General features: G+C 29.8%; 1 protein-coding gene and 1 long non-coding RNA gene across 2 annotated transcripts; both read left to right on the plus strand.

Moving 5' to 3' along the window:
• Positions 1–347: 347 nt before the first annotated feature.
• Positions 348–4,161, plus strand: LOC149391414 (agamous-like MADS-box protein AGL104). The gene is made up of 12 exons (XM_089619987.1): positions 348–532; positions 1,410–1,463; positions 1,576–1,608; positions 1,755–1,803; positions 1,906–1,967; positions 2,077–2,104; positions 2,232–2,293; positions 2,403–2,502; positions 2,602–2,652; positions 2,741–2,841; positions 3,041–3,245; positions 3,997–4,161. The coding sequence occupies exons 1-12, from the start codon at positions 348–350 to the stop codon at positions 4,159–4,161; spliced, it is 1,095 nt and encodes a 364-aa protein (XP_089476113.1).
• An 11,696-nt stretch (positions 4,162–15,857) lies between these two features.
• LOC149391415 (uncharacterized) lies at positions 15,858–16,690 on the plus strand. The gene is made up of 4 exons (XR_016300340.1): positions 15,858–16,028; positions 16,126–16,155; positions 16,246–16,276; positions 16,400–16,690. It is a non-coding gene; the product is annotated as an uncharacterized LOC149391415 (long non-coding RNA).
• Positions 16,691–22,171: the final 5,481 nt, after the last annotated feature.

Here is a 22,171-nt window from a genome sequence, read left to right on the forward strand (position 1 = left end):
TAATTGGTGACACAAAATAAACAATAATCATATTATTATTATTATTTTTTTCTCTGATCTAAGCCTTAAAAAAAGTTAGTTGTATTTGTTCTCTCTTCATTCTTCTCAATTCCTTGGATCTCTCTTTGCCATGTCTCTTTCTCCCACACGTTTATAACCATTTATTTCTCTTCCTCTCACAAGTACCCAATAACCTCTTATTTAAGGATCTTCTTAGCCATGCATTTTCGCCCATGTTTTTAGTAGTACAAAAATTTTAAATTCTGACGAACTTTTTTGTATTCATTATAAACGATATAGTAATCATATATATTTTTTTTTCGTTCCTTCTTTCTGATCAAGGAAATATGGGTCGTGTGAAACTAGAGATAAAGAGAATAGAGAACAATACAAACAGGCAAGTGACGTTTTCGAAGCGTAGAAATGGATTGATTAAAAAAGCTTATGAGCTTTCGATTCTTTGCGACATTGATATTGCTCTCATCATGTTCTCTCCTTCTGGTCGTCTCAGCCACTTCTCTGGCAGAAGAAGGTACAATATAATATCCTATAATTATATAATAATACTAAAATATATTTATCTGAGATATTTTCTTCTTCTTCAATATCTATGTCTCATTATAAAAATTAGTATGCATGCATGGTTTTTGTCACGTTTCTTCTCTGACTGGCTAAGATAGATAGGTATGATCGAAATTGCATGTTTATCATTTTTAATCATAAAAATTTCCAGGGAAAAAAAAAATTAATTAGGTCCCATTTAGTTATTTAGATTTGGGTTTTGAGCGGTTCATCTGCACATGAATATTTGATGTGGTCCTAATTCATTCGAGTCCCTACTGCAAATCAGGAATTTTTTTTAATTATGATGTTCATGAATAAAATGAAGAAATAAAAACAGTAACGTTATTTTAGGAGATCTTCATCACTTTAAGATTACCTGGTGCATCTGTTGACCGTACAATTAGTGCACGGATACCAAAAAAAATTAAAAAAATAAATATATAAACAAAATTCATGAGATATGATATTAAAATTGGTGCACATAACATCTATGTTAGTTAATTAGTCCAAGTTCATCTTTCAATCCAATTAATTGTAAGTATAACAATTGACCAGTAGAAATAAATAACACAGGATTCTCTCTTGGCTTTTTCTCCATAAATTTTTTGAAAAAAAAAAGATAAATAACCGTATCATAATTTTCATTTAAAGATGAGCCACTATGATGATTTTTTTTTTTTTTTTTTTTTTTTTTTTTTTTTTTTGTAATGAATCTATGATGACTTGTTATTTATGTAGGAAAATTTGTAACTCTCTTATTCTCGGAAACAAATTTAAATTTTTTTTTTAATTAAATGCTTCACGAGTTGCATAAATAAGCTCTTACTGTAATACTTGAAAATCAGGATTGAAGATGTGTTCACTCGTTACATCAATCTCCCCGATCAAGAAAGAGACCAGTACGTTGTTCTATTCTTAATCATACTAATTTCTTTTCCAACTATTTTATTTTTGTTTCGTTACAAATTTGCTATAGTAATATTAATCACATGAATTCTTATTTTGTTGCAGTGCCATAATTTTCCCAGACCACACTAAACACCAGTATGCAGTTTTTTTTTTCCTCTCTTTTTTATTGGGTTTTCAAAATTTTATATTACATTTTGTTGTTCCTTTATTTTTTTCTAATCTTCTTATACTCTTAACATTATTGACAATTTGGGGTCTCTATTTTCTTTTCTTACTTTCAGCGATGTGCAAAACAAAGAGGTTAGCCTTATGGCACGTACCAAACCTTTTGTTTTTTATTTTTGGATTTTAGCTGTCTTCTTAAGTATTAAATTTTTATTTCAGATGAATGAAAAATATGTCTTTCTTTTTTTCCTTCTTCTTTTGGTGCAGTATTTGCTTCGGACATTACAACAACTAAGGAGTGAAAGTGACATCGCTCTTCAACTTGCCAAGTTTGTATTCCTCTTTTAGGTGTCGTTTTTGTGGTTTTCATAACTTGAATTCAATTAACACTAATGTTTGTTCATTTTCACATGATCCAAAAAAAAAAAAAAAAACCAGCCCGACTGCAGTAAATTCTGAAATTGAGGTAACTACATTGCTGAAATTGTCTAACTATATTTATCTCGCCTACCATTTTTTTTTCCTATCCTTATCATCTTTTTCAGACATAGATTTTTTTTCTTGGGTTTGTTGTAATTGTTGTCGTTTTTCAGGAACTTCAACAGGAAATTGGCAGGCTACAACAACAGCTTCAAATGGCGGACCAACAGATAAGGTCTATATAATAACGCACATACAAATTGGACTCTTCTATGATATTTTGTTATTGAAACTAGAGCTCATTTAAACTTTTATTTGAATCACGACAACGTCGGATAAACCAGAATGTACGAGCCGGACCCACTAAAGATAACGTCGATGGAGGAGATGGATTCGTGCGAGAAAAATCTCATCGATACCTTGTCGAGTGTCATTCAGAGAAAGGTTAATTAATTTGTAATCAAATAATTACATTATTGTCACACATTTCGTAAATTAGCTATATATATAATATTCTCTACGCTTATTATTCAAATTCTCCAGGAGTACTTGTTGAGTCATCAGATTTCTTCTTATGAGCCGTCCACGGTGCAGGTAAAATTAAGTAATTAAAAATTAGGCAAAAAATTCCTCTATTTTATTCACTCCCTTAAACATGTAACAAAAATCGCGCTTATTTCAGCAAGAAGTTTTCCCATCATCGTTCGAGAATGCCATAGCTAATTGGATGCCTAGCAACAACACCCAAATTTTCGACACGCCTACTTCTTTGGATCCCCTCAGGTACATTGCTTGTTACTTTATTTATTTATGTATTTAATTTTGTGTGTCTTCAAGTGGTTAGAAGAACAAAAATAATTTACCAAAAAAAAAAAAATTCAACATTATTGGATTTATAGGTCTAGATTAGTATCGAGTAAGATTTGATTTCATTTACGAAGTATTAAATGAATGAAATTCACTTTGTTTTGATGGAATTTAGAGATTTGGCATCGAGTAGTGTGTACGATCCATTTTCGCAAGGAAATAGTTCGAGCGCGGATCCGAATATGGGAGACCATCATTGCCATAATGTGTCGAGTGTTTGTGATGGTGATCTTCAACATTGGGCTCCTCAGCCTTACACTCCCAACACCACCGCCCACCTCGCTTCCCTAATGCCTTCCACTCTATACCCTCAAATTCAGGTTTTTTTTTTTTAAAAATTCGTACTAAATAATCATTTTATGAAATCATCATCTAGCTTGAGTTCGAATAGTAAAACAACTCACAAAAAATAAATTTAAATCATAGATGAGGCACATTTAGGAGTTTTATTTACTCATTCTTGTGATGCATGATTAGTATATGGAAAATTGTTAGCCAAGGCCCTTGAATATTACAAACAATTTAACATAAGCCCCTAAACTCTAATTTTCATGAATTTAGACCTTAAACTATCTGTTTTTTTTGTTTGTTTTATTTTATTTTTTTATTTTTTTCAATTAAGCCCTATGATAAGTAATTGCTACTATTTATGATGAACGTGATAGAGACAATATAATCGAATGCTAATAAAAATACGTGAAATGACCTCTACCTCTAGTATCTACTCGTGCGCTATTACACGTTAATTTTTATAGTTACAAATCACATTAAACAAATAAAAAAAACTTATTTTTAATCGAATTTTTTTCCTATTTAATTTATTTTCAATATTTAATTAGAATATTTTATTTGCTAAATTTGTTTGCTGACTATGTCCTTGTTTACTAATGTCAATTTATCTTAATTAATTAGGAAAACATGTAGAAGAACAAGAAATATAAAAAAAAGAGAGAATATCTGGATTATCTCAAAGTGGGACAAAGCTTCGAACACTCGATCATGATTTTTGATCATATGCATAAATCATTTACTTTGATTTTGTTGATCTCGTTTGGTGTTTGACATGAATAGCATGGCTTGGGGACATCGGACATGGTTGAAATGATGCCACACCAACACATGGATCCGATATCAAACCTACGAGTCGGAGGTCATCATAATATTGACGCTGCAAATTTCGGCACTGAAATATCTCACCTGAAGGCAGATCACTGCAATATCAACGGTGTTCCATAAAAATATAAAATAAAATATATTTTCGAACTATCTACTCTACAAATTAATTTGCTGTATAGTTTGAGCAGCTTGTTACTACTGACATCGTAGTTTATCAAACTAAGTTACAATTTTTTTTTTCTTTTAATAGGACCATAAATGTTATGATTTTTATTTTTATTTTTTATTTTTGTGTATTTTCTTTGTGACCAAATTACAAAGCTCTGAATTAGACTTTATAGTTTGCAGTTTTCCATTGTCTTTATTATATATGGACGGTATCATAATCAATGTAATGTTTATTGTTGTTTTTAATATGCATGTTCTTTCTACAATATCTATTTTCAAGGGAAAAAATGGAATCTGCACCTTGTGTTATACTGAATTACTGCATTAGTACATTCGATTTTATACAATCAGAATTCTAACACATATTTACAATTCATTCATTAGTTGAATCTCGTGATTACGGCCGTTGTTTCATGAGCACTCTAACTAATGGGTCAAATCAAAACATAGGTTTAGCGAATTAACCAATTTTTGGTTAATAATCACAAATAGCCCTAAAATTTATAAAGAATCTTAAAAAAATACCATTAATTAATTTAAGGACTTACCAATAAAAAAAATATTTAAAGCAAACTGCCTCCTTTATGTCCATAACTCCAAAATCCCGTAGAAATCGAGAAAAACCATTCATATACGGAAACAAATTAAATCAAATAAAAAATAATTAACTCATTCAAAACTTTGAATCCCCACTTTCTAAAGTAAATATGGGTTAAATTATGTTCATAGCAATTTATATTTCTTAATATCAATTGGGAAAAAAAGTGTAGTGAAATAAGAGAACTTCGCAACGATGAATATGAGTCAACGATTAATATCTGTATTGGTTTATAATATTTCAATAACTGTTCAATAGTATCTGCTAATTATAACATGTAAGTTGTGAACAAGAGCATGGTGATGATGAATTTTGTGACGAATCACAAAGCAATATCTAACACGACGTCAAACAATAAAAAGTGGACGCTTTTCGAAATCTTGGACCGAGAATGTTTTCTAGTGATCCCACAATGTAAAATTTAAATTAATTGCCACGCTAAAATTTTTGAAACATAAACTACTTTTGTCTTTGAACGTTTTAAGTGACTTAGTCCATTCGATATTTATTAAAGCAATTTTGTGATGAATCACAAAGCAATACCTATCACATATTAATTAAAATAAATTAAGCTGGAGATACATATGCGAAATTTTAATAAAATATGTGGAGGTATATAGTCCATTCATACCAGCTACATTAAAATATTACCTAACTATATCTAATAATTAAAAAAATAGCACAAACTAAAATAAGACGCACGTGCCATACTACAAAAGACTTATGCATGAATTGGGCTAACTTTTTTATTATTTGAATAGTTGAATATAATTTAATTTATTATAGCCTTTTGACTATTTCATATAGTTTCTTCTAAAAATATTATTCGTAAAATAGAATAGTTTTAAAATTAAATTTTTTATATTATTAATATCACTAATGATTAGAATGTAATTATTAAAATTATTTTGAATATAAATAAATGAGTAGACATTAGGAAATATGAAGATATACATCATTTCATTTATTAATTGAAGTAAAAATAACTTTTATGAAAATTATTCTTTATTAAAATTATTTATATGCTTTTACATAAATTTAAATCAAAAGAAGTACGAACGTTGTAACATAACACATTTTGAGTTCGATTATAAGAATATTGAAACTTGAAATATGCATAGGATTCGAATAAAAAAATTAATACGGAACATTATCGAATTTTGATTCTTTTCGAGGCGTATGTGATTTTGTAAAATTCTGAATCTCACACACACACACACACACATATTTATATATGTCCCTTGAGTTTTAGTAAAATGTTACACCTATTTTAGTCATAGATTAGTATTGCTGGAGGTATATATGCGAATTTTTTAACTAAAACTTAGGAAATAAATATGATATTTCTCCTTTTATGTATACCATGTACTTCTAGAGGTACTCCTATAGGAGAGAAAAAAAGGACATATTATAAGGGGAAAAAAAATTGAATTTAGTTTTATGATCAATGTAAATCATTCCATATTATTTTTGGGAAGAATTAATACTGCTTCCAGAATTTGATAAGTATGCATTATAAAATGTTTTTTTTAGTATAATACAGACGGTGAGTTTTTTCTTTATCTTATTGTATATAAATAACTAATTTTACAGTAATTTTTTCTGGTAAGCATATTATATTGCTAACTTAAATATCCATTTTTTTGGTTGTTATTTGAATAGAACCCATCTTCTCGTTTAGGTAGCGAGGTCGCTTACCACTGAATTAGGTCCTCTTATATATATGCGCAAGTTTCCCTCGAAATATATGCACTAATGCAAGGAAATGTAGGATGCAACAGAAGCCAAAACAAACTCGATTTTATCGGAAAAAAGATTTAAGATTTAAATCTAGAACTCTTAAGGTCTTGCATAGATAAGTAATGCTGGAGGGAGTACTATAGGAAAAAAAATGTGGACGAGTTTTATGGGAAAAAAAACTTGAATTACTCTTATAGGTTCAATGTAAATCTAATAATTAATTACCTTTTGTATATAAAATTTGGGAAGAATAGTGCTTCCAAAATTTGATTATAATGCATAAAAGGAAATTATATTTTTTTAGTAAAAGATAGTCGCTCACTTTCTTAATCTTATTGTAAATAAATAACTAATTTTATAGTAATTATTTATTTTCAGTAGGTATATTATATTTCTAAGCAAATACCAATAATACTGATTGGTTTCTACTAATGTATTTTCGCAACTTTTTTTTTTTACTTTTCATTTCTGCTTTCTCTTGAACTTCTACTCGTTTGCGTTATGGTAACTTTTTTTTTTAATATATAATAGAAATATCGCGAGCAATGACCGAGCCAGGATTTGCAATAAAATAAAAAAGAAAATATGCGTGCATGCATCGATTGTCATTATAAAAAAAATGTAATATTTAACGATGATGACCAGGACGCGTCTGGTGCGTTCCTCTTGCTTCAAGACTCCTAGGTTCTCCATTGCGTAAACGTGGATCATTGCCGCTAAAAAAATGACTTGAAAAAACTTTGTTGCACTATGTGATTGTGTTTGATTTATTATAATCAATTTCTCTCTGTTATTTCAATTGAAGGCTTAAAAGAAGAGTGGAGTGATCTTAACAAACCCAATCAATCAAAACAATAAGCTTCTTTGAGATAAACAATAATTGATTAAAAAAAATTATATAGATTATATTAACTAAACTATAACTAGAACAGATTCTCGGTTTTCACGACGGAATTCTGACTTTAGAAAGTTATTTCGCTACGCGCACCTTTTGAACACGCGTCATTGTAAACGATATGAAACTTAGCTAAAGAGAGAAGGATAATGACACATGATAACATTTTTGGTTTTCTGATTTCTTTCTTAATTAATGTGTATTTAGACTCATAATTAAGATCCTCAAAACAATAAAATAATTAAAGGGAATCGAAACAGAAAAAGGGGGAAAAGAGAGATAAGAGAAAGTCTCGAAACAATGTAAAGTTTTTTCTACCTAATTAAGAAATTTTTATTTTATTTTATTTTATTTTGGGACGCACTTCGACATTTGTTTAATTATAAATACCCTTCAAATCCAAGACATTATTTGTATCCCCCATCTAAAATTTTCACTCCTCTCTAAGATTTCATTTAGTTTCGATTTCTTTCTATATAGCAAGGCTCCTCGAATCGATCCAAACACATTTCTCATATTCCCCTAACTTTAATCGTTCTCGCCTTTTCGAGTAACAGTCTGTGAATCGAGGGCGCCATTGTTGTGTAAGCAAAGCAAGGTACTAATTTTAAATTATACTTTTATTTATACTTTTTTAGATCTAGATTCTTGAAGTAAGATGGAGTTGTGCTCACAATCTTTCAATTAAATTTGTGCACTTAGCATGTAAGTCTATTCTACCTATTTCCTAAAATTTTATTTTCATTTTATTCTTCTAAGTGGTTTGCTAAAACAAATCTCGATTAAAATATCCTTTGTGGTTATTTTATTGATCTAATATTTCTATATAAAAATATTATTTTGTTTAAGAAGATAAAATCTTGAAAGAGATCGCGTTTTGAAGATGCAGCATCCATGTGAAGTGAAAAAGAACATTTTTTTTTAAATTACTTGTTGTCAAGATTTCTTTTTTTGATGTATCTTGTTTTTATTAATTTATAAATTTAGTTGACTTAAGTGAGTGAATAATCCAAATTCTTTGTCTTCTTTGTTTTTATGATGTTTTTTATATTTTGAAATTAATATTTATTATAAAAACGACGTAAATACTCCCAAATTCAATCATGACATTTTCAATAACGGAAGCCAGGCAAAAAAATTAGGGGATTTTTTAGGGGGAATTTTACATAGATTAAATTCATGTATCGGAATCCACGGATGACGATGACTTGCTTGAGATTTTGTTTACAAGGAGAAATATACTAGTGGCTATTGTGCAAAAAATCGAAATGGGAAATGTAGTCCCATTTCATCACGGCATTGCCGATGATTTTCATGCGGTGTACTTTGTGTTTTTTTAATTGTGTTTTTGGGAAGTTTTGTATGTCGTCGTGTTACAATATTTTTTTTTTCCTAGAAGAATAATCCTTCTCCGGACCGGAAACTTTTTGCTTTATCTAGGACTCGAACAGTTATATTTATCCATCCTAATTATGTGTGCCAAGTGTTTGTATACTAGCCTTATTACTGGCTAATAGAACAATGGACTTAGCCCTTTAAATATACACTAGTTTTATCCACGCCCCTACGCGTGAGAGAGATAGATAGGAGAGGGAGAAAGAAAAATAAAAACAATAGGAAAATGTAGGAAAAAGAAAAAAAGAAAAAGAAAAAGGAAAAATAAAGAGAGCCAAAAAATAAAACGTAAAAGCCACCATGTGTCGATGCCTGGCTACAAAATTAGAAAAATCATAGCTCTTTATTATATATTATATACATATAAATATAAAATAGGTCGTGATTCCATATCCAAATTCTTTTGTTTTGTTATTTACTTCTAAAGAATCAAACCAAAAACGTGCATTAACTACCTGTGTCTCAAGTACCAAAAGTCTTTTTATATTTGAAATAAAGGAACTCAATTACTAAATAAACATTATCCTTTCTAGATCTTGTTTGACCCCAAATTTTTATATGTTATTATTCATAATATAATGCTCTAGGTACTATTTTTTCCGGCTCAAGTTTTGTCCAATTATTATTTCATTGATTGAATCATGAATTTAAATAATTTATATCAAAGTAGTGTAAATGAACTAAACCATCAGTAGGCGAGTGAAATTCGCCATATTGTTCTTTTCTTTTTATGATTTCACCTCACTTTTCTTTTATTAACTTTTTTTTAAAAAAAAGTTATTTATCTATGGTATATGGAGAGTAACAAATTTAATCATTTGATGCATCCACGGAAACTCTCTTAGGCACTATCATATTATATTATGTCATGTTACAAAAATATCACGTTCATAAATCATAATCATATACGCATGCATGCAGAGAACGTGAAGATGGTTTTAGAATTAGCTCCGGATAATAATCGAAGCCCAGAATCATCGGATTTTGAACCGGACACGGTCACTATGGACAATATAAGCACCATCACGGAGCTAAGAATCAACGTAATTTCTCTCGTCATATGACTTTTAATCCAAAAAAATTATTAGACATAATAAAGTTGATTAATTATGTATGCATGTCCTCATTCAGGAAAATGTTGTGATAGAGGAACCAAAGGTAGGCCAAGAGGTCCAACAGGATGTGTTGATGAATCATGCTGAAGAACATAGCAATAATAATAATAATTATCATAACAATAATGTTTTTGGTCCACCGAATAATATAAATAATCTTCCGGATCATCATCACTCCGGAACGCTTATGTGTCCCGCGCTTTCGGAAGCAGCTCAATGGCAAAACTTTGCTTCTGCTGCTGCACTATCACAGGCAAAAATTATTAATTATCGAATTCTAGCACTGATTTTTTTTTTACCTTCTTTCTTTTCAATTTTTTTTTTTTTTTTTCGTCGCATGTGTAGGGTAATTATGGAGACAGGCTGAGGAATATGGCCGGAAATTATAATTGGTCAGAAGCGACTAATTTTCCGGGGCCACAAAATTTGCCCTCGTTGAACCCTCCTCCTGGGTTTAACAATACTTTCTTCAACTCTGCTTCTCAGCCACCATTGACTTGGGTACGTGTACTTTAGCACACTCAAAATAATTTACGTAGCATTTTTTTCGCATCCAGAAACATTGTTTTTATAAAAAATAAAAAAAACCTTGTTTGATACATTAATTTACTCACTCTCTACATTTTCTCTTCCTCCGATTTCAACTTTTCTCAAAAAATCTTCCTAGTTGGACATGTCAATATAAAAGTTATGAGTTACTTCTCTCATTACCAATTAGTCACGACATAGCTTTTAAATTAAGAATGTGAATTGTCAAAATATATTTTATCATTTATAATTTTGACGCTAACATCTTTGATCATCAACGCGCATATTGAGCCGTGTAATTTTTTCATACATAAGTTATCAAAAGGCCAACTAACTAAAAAATTAGTGGTAAGTGCTCAAATTTCGAACACATGATAATATACTAATTAAAATATGACCATGAAAATCAGGTGGGAACATCAACACTCGGGACAGAGATTAATCACCGAAAAAATGACCATGGCATTGTAATGCAAGACCTGATTGAGTCGTTCAGGAACAATCAGAACGGCTTCAATGTCCCTGACACTAATCAAGCCCTGCAAAGATTGCCAATGTATATGCCTAATTAATCAACAACTTATATCATCATAAAATTAATCACTACTTTGCGCTAATAATAGCTATATATATAATCAGGCCGGGATATAAACAAAACAGTCTCGTGATGCAAAAGAATACGCTGAATTCTAACATTATGCCTGGCAACAACTATAATCTCCAACAACCTATCTTGCCTCAGGCTCAGAGCACAGTAAGTTATTAATTTCTCATTTTTTTTAAAGATTTTTTTTTGTGCAACTAATAAATTTGTATTGCTTAATTAGCAGATCATGACCAGTGCTGGGTTGAATCTCTCTAACATAAGCTATATGCAGCTAATGTCTGCGTGTGATTTGATGACCTCCGCTTTCTCTGAATATTGGTAATTTATTTTAAAAAAATATATATAATTGAATTTCTGTATTGTATATCAAATTCATATTTAGGAGATGATGATAGATTTTTAATTCATTTGCAAAATGGTTGAACATTTTAGGATCAAAAGTCAGTTGACTGATAACTATGAAGCTCAAATACTTAACAATTCGGTTGGAGTGATGGCGAATAATAATCTCTTTTATAATGATAACCCAAATGGGTCATTCAACAGGTACATTTTTTTATTTAGCAAATAAATTGGTGTAATTTTGTTCCTCACAATGACATGTTACACTTTTTTTTTGTTTGGCATAATTTTGCAGTTCCATGAATTTCTCATCATCATCAACAACATTATATCAAGCTGTTCCGCAACATATGATCAATCACCAAATCCCGGCCCCACTTCCGGCAGCCGGCCAGTACCCCCTTATAATGCCTAGTCAACCTTTTATTAACCCCATGTGGGTCCCACTTTGCTTAATTAATCTTTCAATTTCACTAATTAATTAATTAATCCCTCCATGCTCATTGATTTGGGTAGTTATAGTTTGAGACTTAATTTCTGATCTTATTTTATTTTTTATTCTCCAAATTAGGGATGAGCACCTGAATGATAATCGGCAGCTTGAAATAACTCTAAATAATGTGAGCAGATTGGTCCCCCGGCGCCGTCGATCCTCTATGAATAGGCCCGCTATTTTAACGAGGTAAGTCATTTTTTTTAATACTTCAACCAATTTCACATTTATTCACTTTTTTTTAAAAAAAAATTATTATCAATGATATATGTTTCGGCGGGTTTATTTAATATGTGTAATTTAGACAATGGTCTAATTAGATTTCAAATTTACAGGCCAAGGACTAGTGTTCTACAAACATCGGTGGTTAGCGTAGCGAGTAATAGTAACATTGTTAATAATAACGCTAATTCTTCGGGTGCTAGTACGGTGAACACACACACCATTGCTCAGGTAATTAACTACAAGCATTTTAGCTTAAGTGTACTACTCAAGTTGGAAAATTAAGAATTAGCCCTTAACGATCTAGTTTCTTAATTATTTAAATAAACATAATCTCATGTTTTATTATTGTAAAACAAAAGGCAGGGGGGTATAATCAAAGCAATGGGGTGGGAATCAATGGCCGGGTTGATTTGGTATGTTGCCGGAGAGTATCAAATTATAATTACACTTACTAGTAAAAATACTCAAATTAGTTTTCATTAATCTCACTAGAATTAAAAATAAAATAAAAAAGGTTGCATAATCGTTTATCCCAAAATTTTATGATAAATTATTACCATGATTAATATATATTTAATGGCTAAAATATCATTCTTGATTAGGTTGGAAGAAGGATGGATGAAATGGCCAACAGGCTCAGAGCCGCTGCACGAGGTCGACAGGAAGCCCCGGTGGAGTCTTCTGCCTCATCATCAAAACGCTCTAGGGTACATATGAATTTTTTTTGTCGAACTCGGAAAAAAAAATTCAAATTTAATTTCGATTTTATTTGTTTCAACTTATGTAACATTTTGTCCATTAATTATTATTTTTTTATGATGTACATATTGTTGAATGATAGTGCGGGGAATTTCTAGCAAGGAGCGAGGTTTTAGCTGCTTCATCGGCCGCTGGAAGAACTGAAAATGGACCGGCGAACATTAATGCAACTTTTTCAGAAGAAAATAGCAACGAAGTTGGAGATTACTCCATTGCTAGTTCCAACAAGCCTCATGAGCAAATGAGGTTCATTCAAGTCACATTTCTAATTTTTAATAGCAATAATAAATTAGACAAGAAAATTTTACTCTGTCCATTGACTAATTTTTTTTAATTTATTTTTTATTTTTATGCAGGGATCTAAATGGTGTTTATGACCCTGAGTATGAGAGGATGGGACTTCCTATTGACCCTTTACTCCGCATGTTTGTATTGAGCAAGTGGTATTTATTTATTTTTATTCTTTTTTACATTATAGATATATTGTGTGATTTTGTTAAAAAAAAATATTGTCTTTAATGCGTCATTTTGATTGTCGTTTATGGTGTGTGTGACACATAGGAACATTAAGGACAACAAGAAGAAGTAAAAAGGCTGTGGTGACAAAGGCTTTTAGTTCTCAATTGTGCATGGACTACCAAAGTCGTCGACTTTTGGCTCTATGGAAAAAGACTATTTTTTTTTAAACATGAATTATGGCTTTGTTTTGTTTTTATTTCAATTTTGTACTTATTTCCCGACTTTCCGTTTTTGTTAAGATTCGAGAGTGAGCGTTAACTCTCAGTACTTCTATCCTTCTATATGCATTTAGTGTAGTCTTCAACAAATATTTGACAATCTGATGGTTTAACATTTTTGGTACTTTATATTCTTTAGTTATAATCTTTTGTTGGTAAGTTATAGTTCTTTTTTTTTAATGGAGAAATACGAGTTATTTGGTCAAATTATATATAGTTTTTTTTTGGTAGATATTAAATGTGTAGTTATATGGTAAAACGAATAGGGGTTGATTAATCAAATTTTAGGATTACAAATAAAATAAAAAAATAAGAGCTAGAAGGAAAAAACTAGAAGAAATCCGCAGCAACAAATTGCTTTAATTTACGTTATATATTGATGGTATAGAGAGATAAAGAGCCCACGGAAATAGAGGTACACCTCAAACGTGTTACACCCATAAAAACATTGATTATCTTGTGTATTTTTTTTTTGTTTGACCAAATTAAAAGCTCCAGAACGTGGCAAGTTTTGTTGGGAATCTCTCTCTCTCTCTCTCTCAATCCACCCAAGTAACGTTGGGTTTTTTTGTTCTATTTTCAGATACTCGTTTGGCATGTTTCTTTCTTTCTCCTCTCTTAGCTGTGACTCTTAGCGGTTAAAACGTCTTAATTTCTGTTTTCTGGATTCTTATCCTTCCATTACTCTCTTTATTACTTTTATTTTATATGGCCGTTTCGCAGTCTTTGGCTAAAATGAAGAAGCTCTTGGTGTAGATATTCCAAGGAAAATGATATCATTACTGGTTTTGAATATTAATTTTTTTTTTTTAAATACAGGCAAATATTTAAAATTCTAAAGTACCAGCTTCACTAACATTTCAGACTATTTTACCATTTTTATTTTTATTTTTTATTTATTGTTTGTTAATTTTAATTTTTTGATACTTTTATCATTTTGTTTTAGTAAAGATGCAACATCTGATGAAGTTCTTTACATTTTTGAAACTGTTTACATTTGACACATTATAAATAATTGAAACATGAGTTATCAAAATGCAAACAATTTTTATAAATGTATACCATTTTAATAACTGTAAACATTTTAAAAAAATTGTAAATATTTCCGAAAATGTACCATTTCAAATTTTAGAAGTGAAAGTAAAAATATTTATTTTATCCGTACTAAATGTGATTTCTTCACATTATTCAAATGCTGATTTGCTTTTGATTGCGTGATTTTGAATCTTAAAGATCTTTGAGTTAGTACATTTACTTAGTCTCGTTTTCTTTGCCACAAATCTATAATTTTGAATCCTACACATTTGTGAGTTATGTTATTGAGATATGATACATATTACTAATGAATAGAAGTTAAATTAATGTGAATTCCAAAGTTTATTTTTTTCGATTTTTATCGGAGAACATGGTAAGTTAAAGCGACAAGCGAAAGCTTTTCGGGCTGAATGGACGTTTCTTGTTTTTACACGAATTAGCTTGTCGTATCTTGCTTTCCAACGAATACATTTCCATGCTATAACGACCAATAAAATGTACGAGGGGAACGTAATATTTTTTTAGATGGCGATTAAAAGTGAAGAAATGGATAACATAGGTTAACCTTTTATTAGATTTTCCGGTTAAAGGTTAAATCTGCCAATGCTATTCTTTTAGATAAATCGTTTAAACTGCTCTCTCTACCCAAAAAAATAAAAGCATAAAATGTAATTTTATTCTATTTAAAATAAAATCGGTTAATTTTTGTTAGCTTCATTTTTCAGGTTTAAAAATTTGATTTTTGAGTGCCATAAATCAAATAGACCAACATGATTTCTATATTTTTACCTCAACAAAGAATTAACAAGCTATGATCATGAAACATAGTTGAGCTCATCTTATATATATATATATATATATATATATATATATATATATATATATATATATTTCAAAGAATCATGCACTAATAATGAGGAACACTATCACTTTTACAGCCAAAACTCAAGCCATATATTAAAGAGTAAATACGCCATGTAGAAAAATACACTAAGTTTTCATTTGAGCAAAAGCAAGAAAAATAAATAAATAAACAAAAAGCTTGATTCATTTAAGCCGTGTCACAAAATGTGCCAATTCTGGTTGTGAGGCATTGACGCTTCTCAACTTGTATAAATTGTTGGTCTCGTGCCTTCTTGATATCTCTCTCTCTCTCTCTCTCTCTCTCTCTCTCTCTCTCTCTCTCTCTCTCTCTCTCTCTCTCTCTCTCGCTCGCTCATTGTTTATGGCTTCGGACGAGACGACGAAGATGATGAGAGATCAGAGATTGGAAAAAGGAAAAGCTCCTATACAAGAAGCCTTCGTTGACGAGGGATCCACCAGCAACCACTTCGCTCCTACTCAACCGAGGTCTTCATTTGAAAAGAAAAGAAAGAAAAAAAAAACACGTTTCTTTGCATTTTTATTCCTCTGCTCATTTTTTTAGATCTTTTTGTTTGCCTTGCAGTGTCCAGAATCTGAATTCTGAATCAGACAGGTAGAATCTCAATTTTTTTTTTAATAGCAAAAGATTTAATCGTAAAGCTCTAGCTAGTAATACTTATTATCATATTGTCATTCCATGCAGTGACAGTGAGGATGGAATTGATGTACTTCAGGTAATACTATTAGTAATTACTAGCCCAGTTTTTTTTTTGTTTTTTGTTTTGTTTTTTTTTTTTTTTTTTATCTAAATCAATTTAATTTTTGTCTCGTTAATGCTTGAAATTCGCTCTTGATAGCAAGTGAGGAAGCAACTTAAGGAGTTGTATGTTAGCCATGAAATGGACTTCATACTTGAATGGTAGTAATTTACCTCTCCTAGAACTACTATACAACGTAAAACACATAATTAATTTAAGGGCTTGCAATTTTTTAACTTTTTAATTTGTTGATGATATGTGTATATATATATGGCTATACCTATACACACGAGTTCCACGGCTTCTGGTTCCTTATTGCAGGATGGAGGTATGCAAAATGAGGTCCTTATATATATGTTCTTTTTTTTTTTTTAACAAAAATGTTATGTATAATTTAAAGAGAATAAGAAAGGAATCTGATGATTATATTCAATTGGTTTTTGTAATAAGGAGATCCTAAACGGGCTGGAGGAAGTTCGCCGTCAATTGTCCTACTTGCAGCGGCTCTGCGGGTCCCACTTTTCTCCTTTCTATGCTCGTTCAATAAAAATACACATTATATTCTGTGTTATTTTTTATTATTTGATAACGCAAAAATCCATGCTAGTTTGTCAAAAACTCTTTTTTGAAGTTAAAATTAGATAAAATATCAAGAGTATCCCTCGTGTTTAATCAAAATGTGAGATTTATCCCCTTAATTTTAGAAATATCAGACATATCCTTTCAGTTTAATATAAATGACATATACATACCCTAAAAAAATATTATATTACAAATATCACCCTTTTCGTTTATTTTTTACAAAAAAATAATTTGAACTCCCCAAAATACCCTTAATGAAATAATTTTTTATTTTCTATTCTACATACAAAAAAAATTAAATTAAAAAATTTCTTTATAAAAAGTTAAGGATTTTTTTTTATAATGAGAGATTTTGATTTTTTTTAATAAAATAGTAAATAAATATTTATTCTATTAAGGGTATTTTGGGGAGTTCAAATTATTTTTTTGTAAAAAGTAAACGAAAAGGGTGATATTTGTAATATAATATTTTTTAGGGGAGGTATATGTCATTTATATTAAACTGAAGGGATATGTCTGATATTTCTAAAAATAGAGGGGATAAATCTCGCATTTCGATTAAACATGAAGGATAGTCTTGATATTTTCCCTTAAAATTATTATCCTCAGATTATGGAATGATAACTTTATTCGTTAAATAAATTTCAACACCTTGATAGCTTAAAATATATATTTAGAAACTTAATAAATTGTTAATTTTAAAGGCCTATTTTATAAAATAAATTATTTGAATTGTATTTTTACCCTAAAAGTACTAAATAAACATTATTTTTAATATAGATTTTAGTGTAATATTTTTATTTCAATGACGTTATTTTAATTTGTAAAATGTTTTTGAGTTTTTTAGGGGTTAAATTTCACAAAATCATCATCTTGAGGTCCAATTCGCTCCATAAAAACAGTTATGAGACCAAAATGTCACTCGCATAATTGTTCACATACTATTTACGCTAAAAAGCCAAATCATTATAAATTTTGACTATTGCGAGTCTAACTTGATCGTGTACATATCTCCGAGCAGTTACAAGCCAAGCTCGGGTGCCTGATCCACAGCCACAGTCTCGGCCTAAGCCTAATGATGCAAAGAGGAACGAGCTTTGAGTTTTTGTTTGCCATGCTGAAAAAGTTATGTTACCAAAAAAGAAAAAGAAAAAAAAAAGTACCAATTCTATTTTCATGAATAATGGCGGCTGAGATGCTTGAATCAATATCAAGGAAAAGAAGTATATTACTATGATGATCAGTGAAGTAATTAGATCACTTTTATTAGTACGCATTTAGTGTGGCTCACACAAGACGGAAGTAATAATGGATGCACAATAACAGTGGTTCAACTTCAAATCAACGGAAGGAAAATATTCGATTGAAGACATCAATCTGAGAAGTAGAAATATATCACATGCTCTTTTTGTGGTTTATAATGAGAGATTTTGATTTTTTTTTAATAAAATAGTAAATAAATATTTATTCTATTAAGGGTATTTTGGGGAGTTCAAATTATTTTTTTGTAAAAAGTAAACGAAAAGGGTGATATTTGTAATATAATATTTTTTAGGGGAGGTATATGTCATTTATATTAAACTGAAGGGATATGTCTGATATTTCTAAAAATAGAGGGGATAAATCTCGCATTTCGATTAAACATGAAGGATAGTCTTGATATTTTCCCTTAAAATTATTATCCTCAGATTATTGAATGATAACTTTATTCGTTAAATAAATTTCAACACCTTGATAGCTTAAAATATATATTTAGAAACTTAATAAATTGTTAATTTTAAAGGCCTATTTTATAAAATAAATTATTTGAATTGTATTTTTACCCTAAAAGTACTAAATAAACATTATTTTTAATATAGATTTTAGTGTAATATTTTTATTTCAATGACGTTATTTTAATTTGTAAAATGTTTTTGAGTTTTTTAGGGGTTAAATTTCACAAAATCATCATCTTGAGGTCCAATTCGCTCCATAAAAACAGTTATGAGACCAAAATGTCACTCGCATAATTGTTCACATACTATTTACGCTAAAAAGCCAAATCATTATAAATTTTGACTATTGCGAGTCTAACTTGATCGTGTACATATCTCCGAGCAGTTACAAGCCAAGCTCGGGTGCCTGATCCACAGCCACAGTCTCGGCCTAAGCCTAATGCTGCAAAGAGGAACGAGCTTTGAGTTTTTGTTTGCCATGCTGAAAAAGTTATGTTACCAAAAAAGAAAAAGAAAAAAAAAAGTACCAATTCTATTTTCATGAATAATGGCGGCTGAGATGCTTGAATCAATATCAAGGAAAAGAAGTATATTACTATGATGATCAGTGAAGTAATTAGATCACTTTTATTAGTACGCATTTAGTGTGGCTCACACAAGACGGAAGTAATAATGGATGCACAATAACAGTGGTTCAACTTCAAATCAACGGAAGGAAAATATTCGATTGAAGACATCAATCTGAGAAGTAGAAATATATCACATGCTCGTTTTGTGGTTTATAATGAGAGATTTTGATTTTTTTTTTTAATAAAATAGTAAATAAATATTTATTCTATTAAGGGTATTTTGGGGAGTTCAAATTATTTTTTTGTAAAAAGTAAACGAAAAGGGTGATATTTGTAATATAATATTTTTTAGGGGAGGTATATGTCATTTATATTAAACTGAAGGGATATGTCTGATATTTCTAAAAATAGAGGGGATAAATCTCGCATTTCGATTAAACATGAAGGATAGTCTTGATATTTTCCCTTAAAATTATTATCCTCAGATTATTGAATGATAACTTTATTCGTTAAATAAATTTCAACACCTTGATAGCTTAAAATATATATTTAGAAACTTAATAAATTGTTAATTTTAAAGGCCTATTTTATAAAATAAATTATTTGAATTGTATTTTTACCCTAAAAGTACTAAATAAACATTATTTTTAATATAGATTTTAGTGTAATATTTTTATTTCAATGACGTTATTTTAATTTGTAAAATGTTTTTGAGTTTTTTAGGGGTTGAATTTCACAAAATCATCATCTTGAGGTCCAATTCGCTCCATAAAAACAGTTATGAGACCAAAATGTCACTCGCATAATTGTTCACATACTATTTACGCTAAAAAGCCAAATCATTATAAATTTTGACTATTGCGAGTCTAACTTGATCGTGTACATATCTCCGAGCAGTTACAAGCCAAGCTCGGGTGCCTGATCCACAGCCACAGTCTCGGCCTAAGCCTAATGCTGCAAAGAGGAACGAGCTTTGAGTTTTTGTTTGCCATGCTGAAAAAGTTATGTTACCAAAAAAGAAAAAGAAAAAAAAAAGTACCAATTCTATTTTCATGAATAATGGCGGCTGAGATGCTTGAATCAATATCAAGGAAAAGAAGTATATTACTATGATGATCAGTGAAGTAATTAGATCACTTTTATTAGTACGCATTTAGTGTGGCTCACACAAGACGGAAGTAATAATGGATGCACAATAACAGTGGTTCAACTTCAAATCAACGGAAGGAAAATATTCGATTGAAGACATCAATCTGAGAAGTAGAAATATATCACATGCTCTTTTTGTGGTTTATAATGAGAGATTTTGATTTTTTTTTTTAATAAAATAGTAAATAAATATTTATTCTATTAAGGGTATTTTGGGGAGTTCAAATTATTTTTTTGTAAAAAGTAAACGAAAAGGGTGATATTTGTAATATAATATTTTTTAGGGGAGGTATATGTCATTTATATTAAACTGAAGGGATATGTCTGATATTTCTAAAAATAGAGGGGATAAATCTCGCATTTCGATTAAACATGAAGGATAGTCTTGATATTTTCCCTTAAAATTATTATCCTCAGATTATTGAATGATAACTTTATTCGTTAAATAAATTTCAACACCTTGATAGCTTAAAATATATATTTAGAAACTTAATAAATTGTTAATTTTAAAGGCCTATTTTATAAAATAAATTATTTGAATTGTATTTTTACCCTAAAAGTACTAAATAAACATTATTTTTAATATAGATTTTAGTGTAATATTTTTATTTCAATGACGTTATTTTAATTTGTAAAATGTTTTTGAGTTTTTTAGGGGTTGAATTTCACAAAATCATCATCTTGAGGTCCAATTCGCTCCATAAAAACAGTTATGAGACCAAAATGTCACTCGCATAATTGTTCACATACTATTTACGCTAAAAAGCCAAATCATTATAAATTTTGACTATTGCGAGTCTAACTTGATCGTGTACATATCTCCGAGCAGTTACAAGCCAAGCTCGGGTGCCTGATCCACAGCCACAGTCTCGGCCTAAGCCTAATGCTGCAAAGAGGAACGAGCTTTGAGTTTTTGTTTGCCATGCTGAAAAAGTTATGTTACCAAAAAAGAAAAAGAAAAAAAAAAGTACCAATTCTATTTTCATGAATAATGGCGGCTGAGATGCTTGAATCAATATCAAGGAAAAGAAGTATATTACTATGATGATCAGTGAAGTAATTAGATCACTTTTATTAGTACGCATTTAGTGTGGCTCACACAAGACGGAAGTAATAATGGATGCACAATAACAGTGGTTCAACTTCAAATCAACGGAAGGAAAATATTCGATTGAAGACATCAATCTGAGAAGTAGAAATATATCACATGCTCTTTTTGTGGTTTATAATGAGAGATTTTGATTTTTTTTTTTAATAAAATAGTAAATAAATATTTATTCTATTAAGGGTATTTTGGGGAGTTCAAATTATTTTTTTGTAAAAAGTAAACGAAAAGGGTGATATTTGTAATATAATATTTTTTAGGGGAGGTATATGTCATTTATATTAAACTGAAGGGATATGTCTGATATTTCTAAAAATAGAGGGGATAAATCTCGCATTTCGATTAAACATGAAGGATAGTCTTGATATTTTCCCTTAAAATTATTATCCTCAGATTATTGAATGATAACTTTATTCGTTAAATAAATTTCAACACCTTGATAGCTTAAAATATATATTTAGAAACTTAATAAATTGTTAATTTTAAAGGCCTATTTTATAAAATAAATTATTTGAATTGTATTTTTACCCTAAAAGTACTAAATAAACATTATTTTTAATATAGATTTTAGTGTAATATTTTTATTTCAATGACGTTATTTTAATTTGTAAAATGTTTTTGAGTTTTTTAGGGGTTGAATTTCACAAAATCATCATCTTGAGGTCCAATTCGCTCCATAAAAACAGTTATGAGACCAAAATGTCACTCGCATAATTGTTCACATACTATTTACGCTAAAAAGCCAAATCAT

The sequence above is a fragment of the Urtica dioica genome, chromosome 7, assembly GCF_054948205.1.
Source record: "Urtica dioica subsp. dioica isolate 48M chromosome 7, U.dioica_male_clone48M_v1_H2, whole genome shotgun sequence".
Taxonomy (NCBI): Eukaryota; Viridiplantae; Streptophyta; class Magnoliopsida; order Rosales; family Urticaceae; genus Urtica; species Urtica dioica.

Coding starts and splice junctions, on each gene's coding strand:
- LOC149391414 (XM_089619987.1), top strand. CDS start 348: ATGGGTCGTGTGAAACTAGAGATAAAGAGAATAGAGAACAATACAAAC. Junction 533..1,409: donor CACTTCTCTGGCAGAAGAAG/GTACAATATAAT, acceptor CTTGAAAATCAG/GATTGAAGATGTGTTCACTC. Junction 2,105..2,231: donor CAGTAAATTCTGAAATTGAG/GTAACTACATTG, acceptor GTCGTTTTTCAG/GAACTTCAACAGGAAATTGG.